This window comes from Pan paniscus, chromosome 19, assembly GCF_029289425.2.
Source record: "Pan paniscus chromosome 19, NHGRI_mPanPan1-v2.0_pri, whole genome shotgun sequence".
NCBI lineage: Eukaryota > Metazoa > Chordata > Mammalia > Primates > Hominidae > Pan > Pan paniscus.
In genome coordinates, this window is record NC_073268.2 from 91,126,655 (window position 1) to 91,147,893 (window position 21,239).

At 55.5% G+C, this 21,239-nt stretch overlaps 1 protein-coding gene across 11 annotated transcripts in view; it reads left to right on the forward strand.

Annotated features, from left to right (window-relative positions):
- The window catches only part of SLC16A5 (solute carrier family 16 member 5), a 22,236-nt gene continuing 997 nt past the window's right edge, over window positions 1–21,239 (forward strand). Inside the window, exons 1-7 of one of the 11 annotated variants that reach the window (XM_003813308.5) lie at window positions 1–261; window positions 1,368–1,521; window positions 5,773–6,019; window positions 10,232–10,375; window positions 12,197–13,006; window positions 16,150–16,360; window positions 18,024–18,305. In XM_003813308.5, the coding sequence (XP_003813356.3) occupies window positions 5,821–6,019; window positions 10,232–10,375; window positions 12,197–13,006; window positions 16,150–16,360; window positions 18,024–18,177 (1,518 nt within the window). In that variant the 5' untranslated portion in view covers window positions 1–261; window positions 1,368–1,521; window positions 5,773–5,820 and the 3' untranslated portion in view covers window positions 18,178–18,305. Of the gene's footprint in view, window positions 262–1,330; window positions 1,522–5,343; window positions 6,020–10,231; window positions 10,376–12,196; window positions 13,007–16,149; window positions 16,361–18,023; window positions 18,306–21,239 lie in introns of those variants that run through there. The other 10 variants (XM_063599384.1, XM_063599385.1, XM_055101483.2 and 7 more) reach the window with 10 other exon arrangements.

The window sequence follows — 21,239 nt, forward strand, 5'->3', positions numbered from 1 at the left end:
GGCGCCTGCGTCCGGAGCCCGGCCCTGCTGCTGGACTGTCCCCGGCCACGCCCGCCGCCCCTCCCGCGTCCTGGCCCCTTCCCCACCCGACGGAATCCCGGGGAGGCTGGAAGGTGGGTCCCCGCCCACGCCGCCCTGGGCCCGCCCTGCCTGGCCGCGGCGCTTGGCCCAGTCCCGCGGTCCTCGTCGCTACCGGCCCGGGCCGCAGGACGCCGCGCTCGGGGGAGCTGAGCCACCTCTCCGCCAGGCCCGTGCGAGCGGGTGAGCGGGCTCCCTGGGCCCCACTGCCTCGGACGCGTCCCCTCCTCGCCCAGTCCCCTCTAGCGCTGTCGCAGACCTCCTGCCAGGGCCCCAGGTCTCCTCCCGCCTGGGCGGGCTCGGTGGCGGTGAGGATCTAGAAAAGTCTTCCTGTCCTGGTTCTGGGCTGCCCCGGGGCCTGGGGTGATGACCCGCAAGCCCGAGGGCGCTCGGACTCCTGGCCCGAAATTCCAGGGCGGACACAGCCCGGGATCCCAGCAGCCCCAACTCGGAGGAGCTCTGCCCCGGGGAGGGAGGGACAGCGGAGTGGAAACCAGATTCCGGGGCAGCACTGCGGGGATGGGCAGGGCGAGAGTACGGCATGAGGTCTCAGTTGCCTGTCCCAAACCCTTGCTGGTTTTGCAGTGAATATGGGGGGATAAGGGGAAGGGAGAGAGTGATTTGCCCCAGCCACCCCACCTCTGGGGCTGCCTCCCTCCTCCCTAGGCCAACCACAGGGTTGAGGGTTCCTCAGCCCCAAGCTCAAGCCTGCCCTTGCTGCTCTCTGCTGGACGGGAGCCCTTCTGCTGCCTGCCTGGGTCCAGGGCTCCAGCCCAGGAGCCTACTTGATATGGGAAGGAGGGAGGGGTCCCCAGGGCCTGCCTCATTTCCAGCCCGGGGCTCTCCCACCATGGGAGGAGAGCTGGGAAGAAGAAGAGGAGGCCCCCTCGACTCTGGACACCAGGCCCCTAACACGAGACCCCTGGATGAGAGCATCCGCTCTCCCGTGACCAGGCGTTCGAGCTCCAGGGGCAGGGAAAGGATTCCCAGGGCCTAGTGAGGCCCCTGTTATCAGATGAGGCGCCCTGAAAAGATAGGCTGGGCTTGTGTGAGATGGGAGAAAGACCAGAAGTATCATCTAAACTTCTCCCTGCCCACACATCCAGCTTCATGGCACTGGGCTACGAAGCTGGTCTCATTGGGCCTAGGGGTCTTTGAGAGCTGAGCTTGGCAGCCCCTGGGGCCCAACCTCACCCCTAGTCCCAGCAAGTGAGAGCGAAGCATCTTGCCCTGTCTACCTCCTTGCCCAAAGCACACACCAGGCAGTGACCATGACTCATGGTTCCCAGTACAAAGAAAAGAGCACTTCCCTGCTGGGGCAGAGGCCAAGCCAGAGCCCTGGCCCCATCACCTCTCTGCCCTGCTTGAGTCTGGAATGGACCTCCCTGCCTGGAAGCTGCATTGCCCTTGGTCCTGGGCCTGCCTGCCCCCTGGGGAACACAGGTGGGTCACATTCATCTCCTATTTTGTGCTCAGCCAGAGGCTGGGTGAGGGTTCATGAACAGGTTCTTGCTTATAGTGTGGAAGGGGTAGCAGGGTGGGGGGTGACAATAAAGAAGGGAGTGATCCACTCCAGTGTGGTGTGAAGACCACTATTAAGGTGAGAAAACAGGCCAGGTGCGGTGTCTCACACCTGTAATCCCAGCACTTTGGGAGGCTGAGGCAGGCGGATCACTTGAGGTCAAGAGTTCAAGACCACCTGGCCGATATGGTGAAACCCCGTCTCTACTAAAAATACAAAAATTAGCCAGGCATAGTGGCGTGTGCCTGTAATCCCAGCTACTTCGGAGGCTGAGGCAGGAGAATTGCTTGAACCCGGGAGGCAGAGATTGCAGTGAGCTGAGATTGTACCACTGCACTCCAGCCTGGGAGACAGAGCGAGACTTCATCTCAGAAAAAAAAAAAAAAAAAAGGCGAGAAAACAGGAAGGAGGTGCAGCCCAGCCTGGGGTGGGAGTCAGGTTAGCTCCCAGGGATGCTGCTAGGGCTGAATCTTCTTTTAAGACTACTCAGGAGTGGTAGTAAGAAGGAGGGAAAGAGTAGAACAAGGAGATCGATCTGTACCTGCCTGTGAACAATTAACTGAAATTACTCACTACCTTTGCACCCGCCTAAGGGGTGAATTTTTTCTTTTTTTTCTTTTTTTTTTTGAGACAGAGTCTCACCGTCACCCAGGCTGGAGTGCAGTGACGTGATCTCGGCTCAGTGCAAACTCCGCCTCCTGGGTTCAAGCGATTCTCCTGCCTCAGCCTAGTTTTTTATTTGTAGTAGAGACAGGGTGTCACCATGTTGGCCAGGCTAGTCTTGAACTCCTGACCCCAGGTGAGCCGCCTGCCTTGGCCTCCCAAAATGCTGGGATTACAGGTGTGAGCCACCGTGTCTGGCAGGGCTGAATTTTGAAAGACCAGTTGACTGGAGAAACCGCTCGATGGGAGGGGAGGCTGGAGAGCCGACTGGGCATCCACACCGTGTATGTGACCTGGGACTTACTGGGAGTGGGAGAGGAGACAGGGAAGGCCATGTCTGCAGTGGGGGTCCCAGAGAGGCGGGGGAAGGGGGTCCTCAGACCTTGGTGGCAGGGTTTCTTTTCTTTTCTTTCTTTTTTTTTTTTGAGACGGAAGTCTCACTCTGTTGCCCAGGCTGGAGTGCAGTGACGCGATCTTGGCTCACCACAACCTCCGCCTCCCGGGTTCAAGCAATTCTCCTGCCTCAACCTCCCGAGTAGCTGCGACTACAGGCGAGCCCCACCACGCCCGGCTAATTATTGTATTTTTAGTAGAGACGGGGTTTCACTATGTTGGCCAGGCTGGTCTCGAACTCCTGACCTCGTGATCCACCTGCCTCAGTCTCCCAAAGTGCTGGGATTACAGGTGTGAGCCACCGCACCCGGCCTGGCAGCAGAGCTTCTAGTGTGCAAAGGTGCATAAGGGTTCCTGGGCTTGGATTGGCCTGGGGCCTGGAGAGAGGAGATGTTCAGGAACAGCCAGCTCCACTGAAAGGTTCCGGAGGGAAGGTGGGATTCAGAGTGAAGGTCACAGGAGCCTGGGCAAAGTCCCCAAAAACACTGCCCCAAAAAGTGGATGCCGAGAAGAGCTCTTCTCATAGAAAGAGACTTCTCCATAGACTTCTTCCTGGCAGAGCAAGAAGGGACCAGAGCCAGGCAGTGGGGAGAGGGAGCAGGGCTGGGGTCCAGCCTCCAGGCCTCCCAAATGCTACCAGGGCCTCGGGGCCTGGGAGTGCCAGGGCTAGGTGGCAGGGAACAGGGAAAGGCAGGAGGAAGCCAGGAAGGCTGTGGCCTTTCTGGGAGGAAGAGGTGAGAGTATCAAGTGGGAGAGTGGAAGAGCTGGGGAGGAGAGGCGAGCTATGGAGCAGGGCTGGAACCTTGACATCGGGGCAACACAGAGGATCAGGTGGCGCCTGTGGCCTTTCCGTTTGCTGAGGGAACAGAAATCCTGGGAGAGGCCAGGGCTAGTTTGCTGGAGAAGCCCCATCTGTGATATTGCCTGGCCTGGAGCTGGGCCAGGAGGAGGGCCAGGCTGGGAGTATCTCTAGCCAGAGGTCGCATGCAGAGGGCAGGAGGGCAAGCAGTGCTCCGCCCTGCACATGGGTCACACACCCTCATACCCTGAGGCTGCGATGAATGGGACGGTCACCTTGGTGGGGCTCCCAGGGTCCTCTGGGAGGGCGGAGGATTGGAGACAGCAAAGGAGGCAGTTCAGAGTGGAGCCGGCTTAGGTGCTGCTTTAAAACTCCTAGGCCTGGAGGGAAGCACTGGGGTGCTGGGCTTGGCAGGAAGAGGGGGTTTCATATTTCTGGTAGTTGTCCGAGTTTCCCCAGAGCTTCCCAGGACCTGGGGTGAAAGGGAGGGAGGCTGTGGGAACAGCAGCTCCGGGATGCGTGGGCTTCACTGAGGTGGAGGCTGCTCCCTCGCAGTGCCTGCTGCAGCCTAGAGCCCCCAGGCGGTGAGGTCTGAGGGGGTTGGGGGGCCAGGGCGCCAGGAGGCAGGACAGGAGGGGGTTGAAAAAGGGGTCCAAACTTGGTGAGGGGACCTTGGGACTTTGGAGGCCTGGTTATGGCAGCTTCTGTGATGAGGGGAGTGGCCTGGGTGGTGTTGAACTAAGATAGGACTGGCTGCACCTTGCTAAGCCAAAGATGTGAGGTGTGTGTGTGTGCATGCGCACACGCAGATGTGCATGTCTGCACTGTGTGTGTCCGTATGTCTGTGTAGCATGTGTGACTCTGGGCACGTATGCATGTGTGTACATATGCGTGTGTCTCTCTGTGTTTGTGTGTAACTGTGTGTCTGCTAGTGTGTCTTGTGTACCTGTTTGTATGCCTCTGTGTGTGAGTTTGTATGTTTGCATTGTGTGTGACGGTACATATCTCTGTGTTTGTGTGAGTGTCTACGCATCTGTGTAGTATGTGTCTGTCAGTGTCTCTTCGTGTCTCTGGACTTTTTTGAGTGTCTAAGTGTGTGTCTTTTTTTTTTTTTTTGAGACAGAGTCTTGCTATGTCACTAGGCTGGAGTGCAGTGGCATGATCTCAGCTCACTGCAACCTCCGCCTCCTGGGTTCAAGCGATTCTCCTGCCTCAGCCTCCCGAGTAGCTGGGATTTTTGTATGTTTAGTAGAGACGGGGTTTCACCACGTTGGCCAGGATGGTCTCGATCTTCTGACCTCATGATCTGCCTGCCTCGGCCTCCCAAAGTGCTGGGATTACAGGCGTGAGCCATCGTGCCCGGCCAAGTGTGTGTCTTTATATGAGTTTGTGTGCCCGTGTGGTCTTTGTGTGGGTCAGTGGATCTCTGTGTGTGTGACTATCCAAGTGTGTGTCTCTGTGTGTGTGCGTGTGTCTGTATGTTTCTGTGCTTGTCTGTGTGAGTGTGTGCTGTGACTGTGTTAGTGTGTGACTGGGTATGTGTCTGTGTCTGTGTGCCACTGCGTGTGTGTGTGTGTGTGTGTGTGTTTATTATTCAGTGTGATTGCGGAACTTGAGTCTTGGCCTTGAGCTCTGTTTGAAAGGAGTGTTGCAGGGTGACTGCAAAGGGGCCGATGGGAAAGGCCTGGGGGTGTGGGGGTGGATGAGGCCCATGCTTTCTCCAAAGCTGCTGGTTGGGTGCTTGTTAAACTCTTTTGTGTATGCTCTGTGGCTGCGCCTAGCACCGGCCTGCTCACTCGGGCCTTCACAACAGCACCAATAGTAACTTTGCTGCTTCTGAGGCATTGCGAAAGTCTGTGTTTGTATGCAGGAACCCTGGGCAGGAGTGTCTGAAATGTATCCTTGGGTGCATTTGGGGGGCGTTGGGACCACACTGACCCCAGAGGTCTGCTGCATTCTACAAGCAGTGACTGAGTGGGCTAGGAGGTCCCCCTGTTGACTTCTAAGTGATGTAACAATTAGAAACAATTGTACACCATTGCCTGGTGCCACCTGCCCTGCCCTGTCCCTCCTATCCCTCCTGTCCCTCCTGTCCTTCCTGCCACCTCCTGCCAGGCTGGCTCTGGGAAGTGGGTGAAAGGAGATGCCAAGGCCAACGTGTGGGCCTCTGGCCACCTCCTAGGGGCGGTGCCCCTCTGTGACACCTGGTACTTGGGTATGAGGAAGGGATGGCTTAGCTGCCCAGAGAAGGTGGCAGGTGGGCCAGGAGAGACGGACAGCCTGCTGACCACCAGGCTCCATTCTGTCCCCTCCCCAGGCAGCAGCCACATTGGCAGTGAGGCCGTGGCAGCGTCGGCAGCAGAGGATGCCCCAGGCCCTGGAGCGTGCAGATGGCAGCTGGGCCTGGGTGGTGCTGCTGGCCACCATGGTGACCCAGGGCCTCACCCTGGGCTTCCCCACGTGTATCGGCATCTTCTTCACTGAACTGCAATGGGAGTTCCAGGCCAGCAACAGCGAGACCTCTTGGTTCCCCTCCATCCTCACGGCTGTGCTCCACATGGCAGGTGAGCGGCCTAGGGAGGGGCTGATGAGAAAGTCCTAGGGGTTGCGGGGAAGCCACAACCTCCCTGGCCTTCTGATTCCCTCTCTCTGAGGCCACAGGCTTTGCCTCCTGGGTGAATTCCTAAGGTTTCACCAGATTTCACCAGGGGCCCCTGGCTGGAATCCAGCTGGACTGGGCTGGAGCCGGGGAGAGAGTGGGGAGGTGCCTGGGTTGCAAAGCCAGGTGGAGCCTTGCGTCCTTTCTGTGGGATCCATTCCGACACAGGCGTAGGTGTGCTGGGGCGCTCAGTGCCAGGCTGGGAAGAGCGCTGGGGCCAGCCCACCAAGACTCTCCTGCTTTCCAGCTGGCCGGTCTCTCTGAACCTCGGTTGCTTCCTCTGCAATCTGAGGGTGATGCCCAGCATCCTGCCCAGCTCCCACATGGAATAGCAGGGAAGACCACTGTCTTCCCTGGAGGTGCTGGGAGCTGGGAAATGTATGCGGCTGTGAATTATTAATATTTTGGAGACCCTCACTAGGGCAGGGAGTGGCTTCAGGATAGGAAAGGGGACGCAAGGAAGACACCAGGAATGGCCGGGCGCGATGGCTCACGCCTGTAATCCCAGCACTTTGGGAGGCCGAGGCGGGCAGATCACCTGAGGTCGGGAGTTTGAGACCAGCCTGACCAACATGGAGAAACCCTGTCTCTACTAAAAATACAAAATTAGCTGGGCGTGGTGGTGGGTGCCTGTAATCCCAGCTACTCAGGAGGCTGAGGCAGGAGAATATCTTGAACCCAGGAGGCAGAGGTTGCGGTGAGCTGAGATGGTGCCATTGCACTCCAACCTGGGCAACAAGAGTGAAACTGTCTCAAAAAAAAAAAAAAAAGACACCAGGAACAAGAGGGGGACAAGGCAGGAGCCCCAGCTCTCCCGGGACTCCCTGCAGAGAGGAGGTTGCTAAGTGGGGGTGAGGGAGGAAGGCAGCCGCTGTCTGCCCCTTCTCCTGGCTCTGTCACCATAGGCCTCAGAGGCCCGTGTTCCTGGCTGGCTTTTCCAGGAGTGTGACTGCCTCACCCTGACCCCAGCGTTGGGAGCAGGGCAGAGGGAGGGTTCTCTGCAGTCGCCATGGACACAGGGACCTGCCCTCGGCTCCTGGGAGCTCTCCAGGGAGACTGCAGAGACCCCGGCCTCGGAGGGGCCCGGTGGACAGGAGCCCGAGCTGATGGCCCACAGGCCTCTGCAGGCGTGTGTCTGCTGGCCACAGCTGCCCATCTCCCAGGCTACCTCCTGGCTACTCCCTCCACTTGCCACCAGCAGCCTGCCTATTATTCCAGGTCCTGCCCTCAAACTGGGAGGGAGGTGAGGCTCGGAGAAAGCGCCACCCTCCTGGGTGAGCTCTGAATCTGCCACATGGCCTCTGGCCTGCAGGGTTGGGGCAGGGAGTGGGAATCCCAGAGGGCTGCTTCTCACACAGGCAGAGCAGGGTTCCTGGGCCAGGGGCTAGGAACCGGGCACCCGGCGGGGAACCTACCCCCAGCTGACTTGCGGCTCACCACCCCCGGCAGGCATCTCAGCATCTCCATCAGCATGGGATTCCTGGCTGGCCATCTCTCTCATGTACACATACACGTGTATGAGCCCGTGCTCATTCAGAGTACTGTAGACATTTTATTTTATGTTTATTTATTTATTTGCTTATTTTTGAGACAGAGTCTCACTCTGTCACCTGGGCTGGAGTGCAGTGGCATGATCACAGCCTATTGCAGCCTTGACCTCTCAAGCTCAAGCGATCCTCCCACCTCAGCCTCCTGAGTAGCTGGGACCACAGGTGTGCACCACCACACCCAGCTAATTTTTTTTTTTTTTTTGAGATGGAGTCTTGCTCTGTTGCCCAGGCTGGAGTGCAGTGGTGTAATCTCAGCTCGCTGCAACCTCCGCCTCCCAGGTTCAAGCGATTCTCCTGCCTCAGCCTCCTGAGTAGCTGGGACTACAGGTGCGCACCACCACGCCTGGCTAATTTTTTGTATTTTTAGTAGAGACGGGGTTTCACTGTGTTAGCCAGGATGGTCTCGATCTCCTGACCTCATGATCTGCCGGCCTTGGCCTCCCAAAGTGCTGGGATTACAGGTGTGAGCCACCGCACCCAGCCCATACCCAGCTAATTTTTTTACTTTTTGTAGAGACGGGGTCTCACTATGTTGCTCAGGCTGGTCTCAAACTCCTGGGCTCAAGTGATCTACCTGCCTGGGCCTCTCAAAGTGCTGGGATTACAGACATGAGCCACGGCACCTGACCACAGTATTGTAGAAATTTTTAAACATGATGAATCATGGATACTTTCACTGATCCTTTCAAGTGCCCCTGCCCCTACCTACGCCTTTTAGAGGTAAGGAAAGCAAGCAGGCACAGAACACGAGACCTGCCCAAGGCTAAAGAGTGAGTTCATGGCAGAGGAAACACCCTGTGTCCCGCCCGGCCACACCACCCTCAGCTATGCAGCTCTGGCCTGCAGCCCAGTCCCCACCCCCAACCCTGTGACTAAGGGCTTTCCCCAATGTCACCTTCCCTAAGTCAGGCCAGAGTCTCTGGCGTGAGGAAGCTCTGTGGGTCAGTCCTCTCCAGAGCCACCTCCCCCTCTACAGGGGCAGAGACACCGGGCCACCAGCCTCTGCTTGATTATGTCTGCGACGGGCTGCTCACTTAGTCTGTCACTTTCTTTTTTCTTTTTTTTTTTTTCGGAGATGGAGCCTCCCTCTCTCACCCAGGCTGGAGTGTAGTGGCACAATCTCGGCTCACTGCAACCTCCACCTCCCGGGTTCAAGCGATTCTCCTGCCTCAGCCTCCCTAGTAGCTGGGAATTACAGGCATGAGCCACCACACCCGGCTAATTTTTGTATTTTTAGTAGAGATGGGGTTTTACCATGTTAGCCAGGCTGGTCTCGAACTCCTGACTTCAGGCGATCCACCTGCCTCGGCCTCCCAAAGTGCTGGGATTACAGGCGTGAGCCACCATGCATGGCCACTCCATCACTATTTTTTTTTTTTTTTTGAGATGTAGTTTCACTCTGTCGCCCAGGATGGAGCGCATCGGGTTCTGCCTCCCAGGTTCAAGCGATTCTCCTGCCTCAGCCTCCCAAGTAGCTGGGATTACAGGCACGCACCACCATGCCTGGCTAATTTTTGTATTTTTAGTAGAGATGGGGTTTCACCATGTTGGCCAGGCTGGTCTCGAACTCCTGACCTTAAGTGATCCACCCACCTCGGCCTCCCAAAGTACTGGGATTACAGGCGTGAGCCACCACACCCAGCCTACTCTGTCACTTTTATACTCACACTGGCTCACACCACACATCCCCCCTCCACCGCAGACACACACAAGCATCTCATGCGCACACACTTCCCTGTCCCTTTAGTTGCACTCTCGGAGAGTAAGTTAGAGAAGCTCCACATGTGCTTGGGTGAATGGGGCCCCTGTGAGGTGCCAAGGAGCAGTCTGCAGCTCTTTTCTATTTTTTTGGGGTGTGGATTGGTGAGAAAGCAGCTGGGAGCCAGGCAAGGAACAGGCCCCCCTCCACATTGAGCCAAACCTCTAGGTGCAGACTTTGGTGGTGCTGGAGGTGGTGTGGGAGGGGAGAACCTACCCTGCCTGATTGTCTGCAGAACACTCTAGAGGCCAGTGCAAGGAGGCGCAGAGGGGCCCAGGGTTCCCCTCAGCTGTAGGGCTGGGAAGGTGGTGGGAGGGTGGGAGGGATCTAGCCAGTCTTCCTGAGGATGTTGGGGGTGGGGGTGGGGCAGGTAAAACAGGATCTGAAGGTGCACACTGTAGTCTAGATGTCCTGGAACACTGCCCCGACTCCTCCCACCAACAGACCCCCAGCGAAGTGGGGGAGGTTAAACTCATGAACCAATCATGTTTCACCCGGATAGAATGAGCAGCCTCAGGTCTGTGTAGTTCAGGGTCTTGCTCCACCTTTCAGGGAATCCTCATCAGGGTCAAACATCGCCCAGTCTGAATCCTCACTTTGTAGGGGAAAAAATTGAGGCACGGAGAGGGATCAGGCTTTGCTCAGGCCACATGGCCAGTCCATGGCAGGTGGGTATCAGAATCCAGGCCTGCTCGTGCCCTTGAAACCACCTGGCTAGTTCCAGCTGGAACTGCCCTCTCCAGCCACTCTCCTCCTCTCCCGCCACCTCCTCATTCAGCTGCTACCTGCTGGCTGTCTTCTCCCACAGGGCCCCTGTGCAGCATCCTGGTGGGACGCTTCGGCTGCCGAGTGACCGTGATGCTGGGGGGCGTGCTGGCCAGCCTGGGCATGGTGGCCAGCTCCTTCTCTCACAACCTCAGCCAGCTCTACTTCACAGCAGGATTCATCACAGGTGACTATCACTTCATCTCCAGAATTTATAGGCACCTGCTAGAAAGTGCCAGGCACAAGTGGACAGGGCAGGCAGTCCTCTTAATCTTCTGGAACTGCTGGCTGGGTGCGGTGGCTCACACCTGTTATCCCAGCACTTTGGGAGGCTGAGGCGGGCAGATCACCTGAGGTCAGGGGTTCAAGACTAGCCCGGCCAACATGGTGAAACCCTGTCTATACTAAAAAAAAATACAAAAATTAGCCAGGCTTGGTGGCGGGCCCCTGTAGTCCCAGCTACTCGAGGCTGAGGCAGGAGAATCGCCCGGGAAGTGGAGGTTGCAGTGAGCCAAGATCGCACCACTGTACTCCAGCCTGGGCAACAGAGTAAGACCCCATCTCAAAAACACAAAAAACAAAGTGCTGGGATTACAGGTGTGAGCCCATCATGCCCAGCCCTTTCACGGCATTTTGTTTTAAGGGGACTGGAGGAACAGACTATACCCAGAAGTGGTTATGAGGTCAAGAGAGGTTTTTTTTGTTTGTTTATTTGTTTTTAATGGGAGAAATAATGAAGGAGAAGGATCTAGGAAAGAAGAGAAAAAGGATGATGCAGGAGAGAGGGGACTTGCTAGAGGGGTGCCTCTGAGTGGAGAGGATGCAGGGCAGAAGGGAGGGACAGCCACTGGGGGAATGGGCAAGCCATTGTCACTGGCTAGCAGGCATGTGGGCAGCTGAGCATAAGGATGGGGAGGAGGTGTTGGGGTGCACAGAGGAAGACACCGGTAGTCACCTAGCAGGGCAGGCAAGGCATGATTGAGGGAGCTGTAGTGGCATCACAGGCAGCCTGAGGGCCTGCCTGAGGCCACGGTCACACATGATGGAGAACTTTTTCTCCAGCATGCCCAGGTGTGCAGGTGCAGACACTGAGTGGGTGGGGAGCTGGGAAGGCCCCTCTGGAGAGGTGGCGTCTGAACTGAGAGGAGAGTGGAAAGTCTGGAGGAAGCAGATTCCAAGAAGGAACAGCAGCTACAAATAACCCGAGGTAGGGGCAGCTTCATGTCCAGAGGCAGAGAAAGAAGCTCCTGTGGCTTGATCCTAGTGAGTGACAGGGAGCAGCCTGAGATGGCATCTGAGAGGCGGGCTGGAGCCGGACCACAGAGAGCCTTCCAGGGCATTGTGGAGACTGTGGACTTTTTGTCAAGTGTGATGGGAAGTCTTTGGAAGGTGTTAAGCCAAGAGAGACTTAATCCAATTTGGGGTTTGTTTGTTTTTGAGACAGAGTCTCACTCTGTTGCCCAGGCTGGAGTGCAGTGGCACAATCTCAGCTCACTGCAACCTCCACAACCTCAGCTCACTGCAACCTCCACTTCCCGGGTTCAAGTGATTCTCCTGACTCAGCCTCCTAGGTAGCTATTACAGACTACAGGCGCCTGCCACTAAGCCTGGCTAATTTTTTGTATTTTTAGTAGAGATGGGGTTTCACCATGTTGGTCTCGAACTCCTGACCTCAAGTGATCCGCCAACCTTGGCCTCCCAAAGTGCTGGGATTACAGGCGTGAGCCACCGCGCCCAGCCCAATTTGGGTTTTTAAAAGATAACTCTCGTGCTACACCTAGGGGAACAGGGATGCCCTGGCAGCCTTGGGAGGGCAGATCTGGGGTGGGGTGCCTACAGGGAGGTGGCGAGGCCAGCTGATTCCATGGTCAGTCCCCGGGGACTTGGAGCTGGGTATGGACTAGAACCAGAGGAGGGCAGGTGTGTGAAATGACCACTGACCCCACCCCCGGGTGCAGGTGGAAGGCCCTAGTGCGCCTCCAGGCTGGTTTCCCCTCTTGCCCCGCAGGCCTGGGCATGTGCTTCAGCTTCCAGTCAAGCATCACGGTGCTGGGCTTCTACTTTGTCCGCCGGCGGGTGCTGGCCAATGCGCTGGCCTCGATGGGCGTCTCCCTGGGCATCACCCTCTGGCCGCTGCTCTCCCGCTACCTTCTGGAGAACCTGGGCTGGAGGGGTACCTTCCTTGTCTTCGGCGGAGTCTTTCTCCACTGCTGCATCTGCGGGGCCATCATAAGGCCTGTGGCCACCAGTGTGGCCCCTGAGACCAAAGAATGTCCCCCGCCACCTCCCGAGACACCTGCACTTGGCTGCCTGGCCGCATGCGGCCGGACCATCCAGCGCCACCTGGCCTTCGACATCCTGCGGCACAACACAGGCTACTGCGTGTACATACTGGGTGTGATGTGGTCCGTCCTGGGCTTCCCACTGCCACAAGTCTTCCTGGTGCCATATGCCATGTGGCACAGCGTGGACGAGCAGCAGGCAGCCCTCCTCATCTCCATCATCGGCTTCAGCAACATCTTCCTGAGGCCCCTAGCCGGGCTGATGGCAGGACGGCCGGCCTTTGCTAGCCACCGCAAGTACCTGTTCAGCCTGGCACTTCTGCTCAATGGGCTCACTAACCTGGTGTGTGCGGCATCAGGTGACTTCTGGGTGCTCGTGGGCTACTGCCTGGCGTACAGCGTGTCCATGAGTGGCATCGGCGCCCTCATCTTCCAGGTTCTCATGGACATCGTCCCCATGGATCAGTTCCCCAGAGCCCTGGGACTCTTCACTGTCCTGGACGGCCTTGCTTTCCTCATCTCCCCGCCACTGGCCGGTGAGGAGCTGGGAGGGAGGGCAGCCAGATAGTGTGGTAAAAGGGGAACAGTTTAGACAGATCTGGGCCCAGTCCAGCATCTCCAGAGGTTGTGCTACAGCTGGTTTCCAACCTGGCACTCAGAGTATGAACAGTTAAAAACATGAGTTTGGCCGGGCGCGGTGGCTCATGCCTGTAATCCCAGCACTTTGGGAGGCCGGGGCGGGCAGATCATGAGGTCAGGAGATCGAGACCATCCTGGCCAACATGGTGAAACCCCGTCTCTACTAAAAATACAAAAAAATTAGTCGGGCGTTGTGGCGGGCGCCTGTAGTCCCAGCTACTCGGGAGGCTGAGGCAGGAGAATGGCATGAACACAGGAGGCAGAGCTTGCAGTGAGCTGAGATCGCACCACTGCACTCCAGGCTGGGCAACAAAGCGAGACTCTGCCTCAAAAAAAAAAAAAAAAGCATGGGTTTGTGACCAGGTGCAGTGGCTCACGCCTGTAATCCCAGCACTTTGGGAGGCTCAGGCGGGTGGATCATGAGGTCAGGAGATCGAGACCAACATGGCTAACGTGGTGAAACCCCATCTCTACTAAAAATACAAAAAAATTAGCTGGGTGTGGTGGCGGGCACCTGTAAGTCCCAGCTACTCGGGAAGCTGACACCAGAGAATCGTTTGAACCCAGGAGGCAGAGGTTGCAGTGAGCTGAGATCACGCCACTGCACTCCAGCCTGGGTGACAGAGTGAGACTCCATCTGAAAAAAAAAAAAAAAAAAAAAAAGGCATGGGTTTGTGTACCAAACCTCAGTCCTCCATCATCCTCCCTGTACCTCCTTTTTCCTTTTTGTTGAGACAAGGTCTTGCTCTGTCACCCAGGCTGGAGTGCAGTGGTGCAATCACAGCTCACTGCAGCCTCAACCTGCCAGACTCAAGTGATCTTCCCACCTCAGCCCCCCAAGTAGCTGGGACTGCAGGCACATGCCACCACACCCAGCTAATTTTTATATTTTTTATAGAAATGGGGTTTCACCATGTTGCTCAGGCTGCTCTCAAACTCCTAGGCTCAAGTGATCTGCCTCCCTCAGCCTCCCAAAGTGCTGGGATTACAGGTGTGAGCCATTGCGCCTGGCCACCTCCTTTTTCCTATCAGTAAAGTGGGGATAAATAGAATCTACCTCCAAGGAAAGAGCTTAGGAGAGAGTCTGGTGTGCAGTCAGCATCCTGCAGAGTTTCCTGTAATGATCATCCCAGTTCTCCTGCTTCCTGCCTGTGGGACCCAGGCAAGTCTTTTTCCCTTTTTGAGCCGCGGTGCCATCTGCAAAATGCGGACGAGAGCACCTGCCCTAATCATTTATTCACCTCTGCCAGCCTCTGGGTGTGCATGGGGATCAAAAGGTCTCCATTCCCAGCCTGACCAACATGGTGAAACCCCATCTCTACTAAAAATACAAAAAATTAGCCGGGTGTGGTGATGTGCGTCTATAATCCCAGTTACTTGGGAGGCTGAGGCAGGAGAATTGCTTAAACCCGGGAGGTGGAGGTTACAGTGAGCCAAGATCACACCACTGCACTCCAGCCTGGGCGACAGAGTGAAACTCCAACTCGAAAAAAAATAAAAGGTCCCCATCCCGTGGGGGATTACCTTCTAGGGCAGGAGTCAGGAGTGAAAACAAAGAGACACATCCGCAACCATCGTGGTGATTTATGATGCGAGGGAAACCAAATAGGGAAGTAGAGGTGCACGTGAGAGGCAGCTGAGAGTGAGATTCTGAGCAAATGAGGGCAGGTTTGTAAAGCCCTTGGTACCGGGGAGCAGTCAGACAACACAAGGCGGCAGTTATTAGAGTAGATCCGGGAGGTTGAGTTCAGCCCAATGGGGACTCCGTCCAAGTGGCGTTGGAAGGCCCAGTTTCCAAGGGAATTCTTTTTTCTTTTTTTTTTTTTGAGGCAGAGTCTCGCTCTGTCATCCAGGCTGGAGTGCAATGGTGTGATCTCAGCTCACTACAACCTCTGCCTCCCAGGTTCAAGCAATTTTCCTGCCTCCGCCTCCCTAGTAGCTGGGATTACAGGCACGCGCCACCACGCCCGGCTAATTTTTTTTTTTGAGACAGAGTCTCGCTCTATTGCCAGGCTGGAGTGCAGTGTCGTGATCTCAGCTCACTGCAACCTCTGCCTCCTGGGTTCAAGCAATCCTCCTGCCTCAGCCTCCTGAGTAGCTGGGACTACAGGTGCGTGCCACCACACTCGGCTAATTTTTGTATTTTTAGTAGAGATGGGGTTTCACTGTATTGGCCAGGCTGGTCTCGAACTCCTGACCTCGTGATCTGCCGGCCTCGGCCTCCCAGAGTGCTGGGATTACAGGTGTGAGCCACCGCTCCCTGCCTTAGTTTTTGTATTTTTAGTGGAGACAGGGTTTCACCATGTTGGCTAGGCTGGTCTCGAACTCCTGACCTCGTGATCCACCTGCCTCAGCCTCCTAAAGTGCTGGGATTACAGGCGTGAGCCACTGTGCCCATCCAAGGGAATTCTTTGTTTTTTTTTTAATGGAGTCTCACTCTGTTGCCCAGACTGGAGTGCAGTGGTACGATCTTGGTTCACTGCAACCTCTGCCGTCCAGGTTCAAGTGATTCTCCTACCTCAGCCTCTCAAGTAGCTGGGATTACAGGCACCTGCCCCCGCGCCTAATTTTTGTAGTTTTGGTAGGAACAGGGTTTCACCATCTTGGCCAGGCTGGTCTTGAACTCCTGACCTTGTGATCTACCCACCTCAGCCTCCCAAAGTGCTGGGATTACAGGCGTGAGCCACCGTGTCAGGCCCCAAGGGAATTCTTTAAGCAAACAAGTGGGGAGAGCTCTTCAGAAGGAGGCATAGGTGAGACCTGGAGGGTGGGTGAGCAAATATCCCAGACTCCACTAGTTCCCTGCCACCACATGCCCTTAAGTTCTCTTGCAGCCTGAGGACTCTTCCTGCCCAGGCCAGAGGAGGTTGTGTTTCTTCCCCTCCTTTCATTCTTCAAGTATCTGTTGAGTGTCTACTGGGTGTCAGCCACAATTCCTAGTACAGCAGAGACAAAAATAAAATACCTGCTGTCAGGGAACACACAGCTGAGTTGGGGGGAGGCCTGGTAGCACTGGCCTAACTTGATCTCTGTTCCCCAGGGTTGCTCCTGGACGCCACCAACAACTTTAGCTATGTTTTCTACATGTCCAGCTTCTTCCTCATCTCAGCTGCCCTCTTCATGGGTGGCAGCTTCTACGCCCTGCAGAAGAAGGAGCAAGGCAAGCAGGCTGTCGCGGCGGATGCCCTGGAGCGGGATCTTTTCTTGGAAGCCAAAGACGGTCCTGGGAAGCAACGGTCCCCTGAGATCATGTATGTAACCAGCGTCTAAGACCCAGGGGTCACCTGTGTGACCAGTGTCTGAGTCCTGGGATCACTGAGTGAACACTGTCTCAGCCCAGCCCAGGAGGGGGACCTCTAGCTCCTTCACCAGGGGCTTGGGTGAAGAGTAGCCCAGGAAGCCCGGGCTGTCCAGGCTCTGCAAGCTGGGACTCTGCCAGGAGCTGGGACTTTGGAGGCTGGCCTCTGAAGATGCCCTGAGAAACTCTTTTTTTTTTTTTTTTTTGAGGCGGAATTTCACTCTTGTTGCCCAGGCTGGAGTGCAGTGGCACCATCTCGGCTCACTGCAACCTCTGCCTCCCAAGTTCAAGCGATTCTCCTGCCTCTGCCCCCCAAGTAGCTGAGATTACAGGCATGCGCCGCCACACCCGGCTAATTTTGTCTTTTAGTAGAGACGGGGTTTCTCCATGTTGGTCAGGCTGGTCTCTAACTTCCGACCTCAGGTGATCCGCTCACCTCAGCCTCCCAAAGTGCTGGGATTACAGGCGTGAGCCACCGTGCCCAGCCAGAGGAACCCTTTTCTAACAACTAGCGGAATCCAGGAGCAGGCCCTCCGGACTTTTTTCCTTGGGTACCAGGGTACTCGGGGCCCAGGAAGCTGGGTCTGAGCCCTGCTCAGGTTTGTCCCGGCCGGCTCAGCGCAGCTGGCTGTGTGTTGCTGCTCCTACAGCTCAATGCACTGGACCTTCTCGTCCAGCCTGGATGCCTCCATCATTTCTCTTTGTCTTTCTCCGGCCTCCATACAGTTCTGAAGAGCTCACCTTCCTCTAGGTTCCTCCTGCCCTGCTCTTCCCAAGTGACCCAGCCCTCACCTGTAGGGCAGCCAAGGCTGGTGGTGCAGCTGCCCCCAACGAAGGTCACTGGGCCTCGCACTGGGCAGTGCAGAGGTCCAGGCTGAGGAGTTGAGTGGCGCGCCCATCCTGGCGCCTGTGCAGAGAACGGGAGGGGGGCCCCTGGCTTGGATCCTAGAATCGGTGAAGTCTGAGGGCCCCCCTGCAGTCTCAGCAGGACCTGCTCTATCTAGGGGCTTCCTCCTTCCTTTCCCCACCCTGTCTCCTTGGCGGGGAGGATTAGTGCCAGGTGGGGGAAGCCAGACATTTGACTGACGGGAGAGGAAGGCTTGCCAGGCAGCCCGAAGACTGTTGTGAAAATGGGGCTGCTTTTGCAAGGGAAGCTCTTTTACTCCCCATTCCTGTCCTCCAGAGGCCCCCCTTTTCCCTGCCGCGTTATTGGTGTCAACCCTGGGGTAAGTGGCTGGCTGGACTCACCCCTGCTCCCCATACACCTGTGCCTGTGACCTGGCGGTCCGAGCTCCCCACACACACATTTTGCTGGTGCCTTTCCCTGAAGTCACCACCCAGGGGCTGGCTGTCATCAGCCCATTCTTGTCCCAGCAGGGTACCGAGGGAATGAGAAAACAGAATGTGTTTGAATTACACACAAAAATGTTCCCTGCAGCAGGTCATAAACTCTGTGAACTAATGAAGCTGAAAAACAGAGCTGGAGTACGTTTCCCCTCACCCTTCCTTTCCTCCCAGCTCAGCAAGGGGTGCTCAGGTTCAGGATGTTTGTTGATTCAGGCTCAACCAGGCTCCGGCAAGAAAACCTTATCAGGAGATTTTATTTTCATGAACAGGTGCCAGTCTTCCCGCCAGCCACGTCCAGCTGGCGTCAATAAGCATCTTTGGGGATGTCCTGCCTCCTCCAGGACCAGCCACGAGTGGCTCTTATGGCCAAAGGCGGTACTGCAGGCCAAGCAAACGGCTCTGGGCTGGAATAGCCCTACCTGAGTGCCTGTTTGACTCCGCCACTATCTGCCATGTGAGTTGGGCAAATTGTTGACCACCTCTGAGCCTTGAAAAAGTAGGAGGTTACTTTGTTAGAGCAAAATAATAAAATTTAATTTTAAAAAAGAAAACGTAGGAGGTTCGTTTGGATGAGCTAGTCTCTTCCGGTTGAAAAGTCTGACTCGGTGAGCATCCTGACGACTCCATTTCCTTCTGGCTCCCCACCCAGTCTTACACTTGGCTGCCATCAATACCACATGCTCTGAAGGGAGAGTGCTTGCATGTACTTTGCCAAATCCTGTCTGCTCCATCTCAGTTGAATGGAAAAGGAGGGAGGTGGGGCTGGTAGATAGGTGCTTTTGGTGCTAGTATCCACCAGGTTTTGTGTGCATCCCGTAATGAGCCCACTTCCTGAAAACATTTAAAGAAAAAAGATATCAGCTGGAGATGGCAGTGCGCACATGTAATCCCAGCTACTCGGGAGGTTGAGGTGGGAGGATCACTCAAACCTGGGAGTTTGAGGCCAGCCTGGGCAACACAGCAAGACCCTGTCTCTTTAAAAAAAAAAAAAAAAATGCTGGGTGTGGTGGCTCACGCCTGTAATCCCAGCACGTTGAGAGGCCAAGACGGGTGGGTCACTAGAGGTCAGGAGTTCAAGACCAGCCTGGCCAACATGGCAAAACCCCATCTCTACTAAAAATACAAAAATTAGCCAGGCGTGGTAGCAGGCGCCTGTAATCCCAGCTACTTGGGAGGCTGAGGCAGGAAATTTGCTTGAACTGGAGAGGAAGAGGTTGTGGTGAGCTGGGATCACGCCACTGCACTACAGCCTGGGTGATGGAATGAGACTCTGTCTCAAAAAAAAAGCAAACAAAAAAAACACTTTGGGAGGTCAGAGCAGGAGGATCGCTTGAGACCAGGACTTCAAGACCAGCCTGGGCAACATAGAGACCCTGTCTCTACAGAAAAATTAAGGAAAGGGAAAAAAAAAAGCCAAGTGTGGTGGATCATGCCTGTAATCCCAACACTTTGGAAGGCCAAGATGGGAGAATCACTTGAGAGGCCACCCTGGGCCACATAAGGAGACCTCCATCTCTACAAAAAATTTAAAACTTAGCTGGACATGGTGGCACAGGCCTGTAGTCCAAGCCACTCAGGAGGCAGAGGTGGGAGGATCCCTTGAGCCAAGAAGTTCAAGGTTGCAGTAAGCTGTGATCACACCACTGCACTCCAGCCTGGGTGACAGAGACCTTGTCCCCCCCTTCCCAAAAAAAAAAAAAGGTATCAATGAATGTTCTGCATAGGAAACTTCCATCTCACCTGCTCCTAGGCAAGAATAGCAATCATCTCTGGGTAGAATTCCTTCAATAAATATTTATTGAGTATCTACTGTGTGCCAGAGACTGGGCAGAGGTAAGACCTACCAAGGGCTGAGAATTCCACCCCAAGGAGGGCCCCTCCCTGAGGCCTTAAGAAGGAGAAGACTGGCTGGGTGCGGTGGCTCATGCCTGTAATCCCAGCACTTTGGGAGGCTGAGACAGGTGGATCAGGAGGTCAAGATATCGAGACCATCCTGGCTAACAAGGTGAAACCCCATCTCTGCTAAAAATACAAAAATTAGGCCGGGCGCGGTGGCTCACGCCTGTAATCCCAGCACTTTGGGAGGCCAAGGCGGGTGGATCACAAGGTCAGGAGATCGAGACCATCCTGGCTAACACGGTGAAACCTCGTCTCTATTAAAAATACAAAACATTAGCCGGGCGTCGTGGCGGGTGCCTGTAGTCCCAGCTATTCAGGAGGCTGAGGCAGGAGAATGGCGTGAACCTGGGAGGCGGAGCTTTCAGTGAGCCGAGATCGCACCACTGCACTCCAACCCGGGTGACAGAGCGAGACACTGTCTCAGAAAAAAAATACAAAAATTAGCTGGGTGCAGTGGTGCGTGCCTGTAATCCCAGCTACTCGGGAGGCTGAGGCAGGAGAATCACTTGAATCTGGGAGGCGGAGGTTGTAGTGAGCCGAGATCGCACCACTGTACTCCAGCCTGGCGACAGAGCAAGACTCCATCTCAAAAAGAAAAAAAGGGAGAAGACCAATGAGGGAAGATGGGGTGGCCCATCTGATTCTGCAATCCCCATCTAGCTGATTGCCTGCGAACCTCTAGAGAAGGTCTGAGGCAGTTCCTGGGCAGGGAGGGATGGAGCTGACTTCCATCCTCCCTGTTTCTGGGCTCCTATTTGCTGCTCTATCCAGCAAGAGGCAGAGAAACCCCTTGGGCACCTAGGGGCAAGATGGACTTCCCAGGCTGCAGAGGCTCCCAACAGAAGCCAAAGGGCTTTGGTGAGGGTCCTGGGGCCTAGGTACCCAGACTAAGAAACTCCTGCGTCAGAGGGTGTACACAGGGCAGGGGCTGACCACAAGGACCTGAAACCTCAGAGGTGAGGCCTGCTTCCAATGGGGCTGCAGCTGGCTGGAGTGTGACGGCCACTCTGCCTTCATCCGGGCCCAGGGCTTAAAATAATGGTCCTTGCCTTTGTCAACCTAAATAACAGAGAGGCTCTCTCAAAGAAAATGATACCTATTTGGGCATAGGGCATTGCAATGGTAGTATCCATGCCATAGTAAACTATATGGGTATTCAGGGAGGTAAAGGAAGACAGGCTTTAAGGGAAAAAATAGGATTACATAATTGTTTTGAAATATTTATCCTTAGGTAGAAGGATTAATAACAAGGGTGACCACTCAAGGTTGGACAAGCGGTTGCTGGGCAGATGGCCATTCAAAAGTATGTTTTGTGCAAGGTTGTGACGCCCTTTGTGCAAGGTTGTGGTTTTTGCAGAGTCTTTGTGATAGTTTTCATTATCAGGTATTTATGCACGAGAACCCTCTTGTCATGGGTTTCTTGGGCTGTGTCCGGGTTTTTTTGTTCTGTTTTTTAACACAAGTGACTCCATTTAGATTAACAACTTTTGCACTCTCAGGACACTCACAGCCTAAGCCACCTCTACCCCTACGTTGTCAAATGCGATGGGAGTGTGGCTAGACCACCTCCTTCCCTGGTGCTTTGT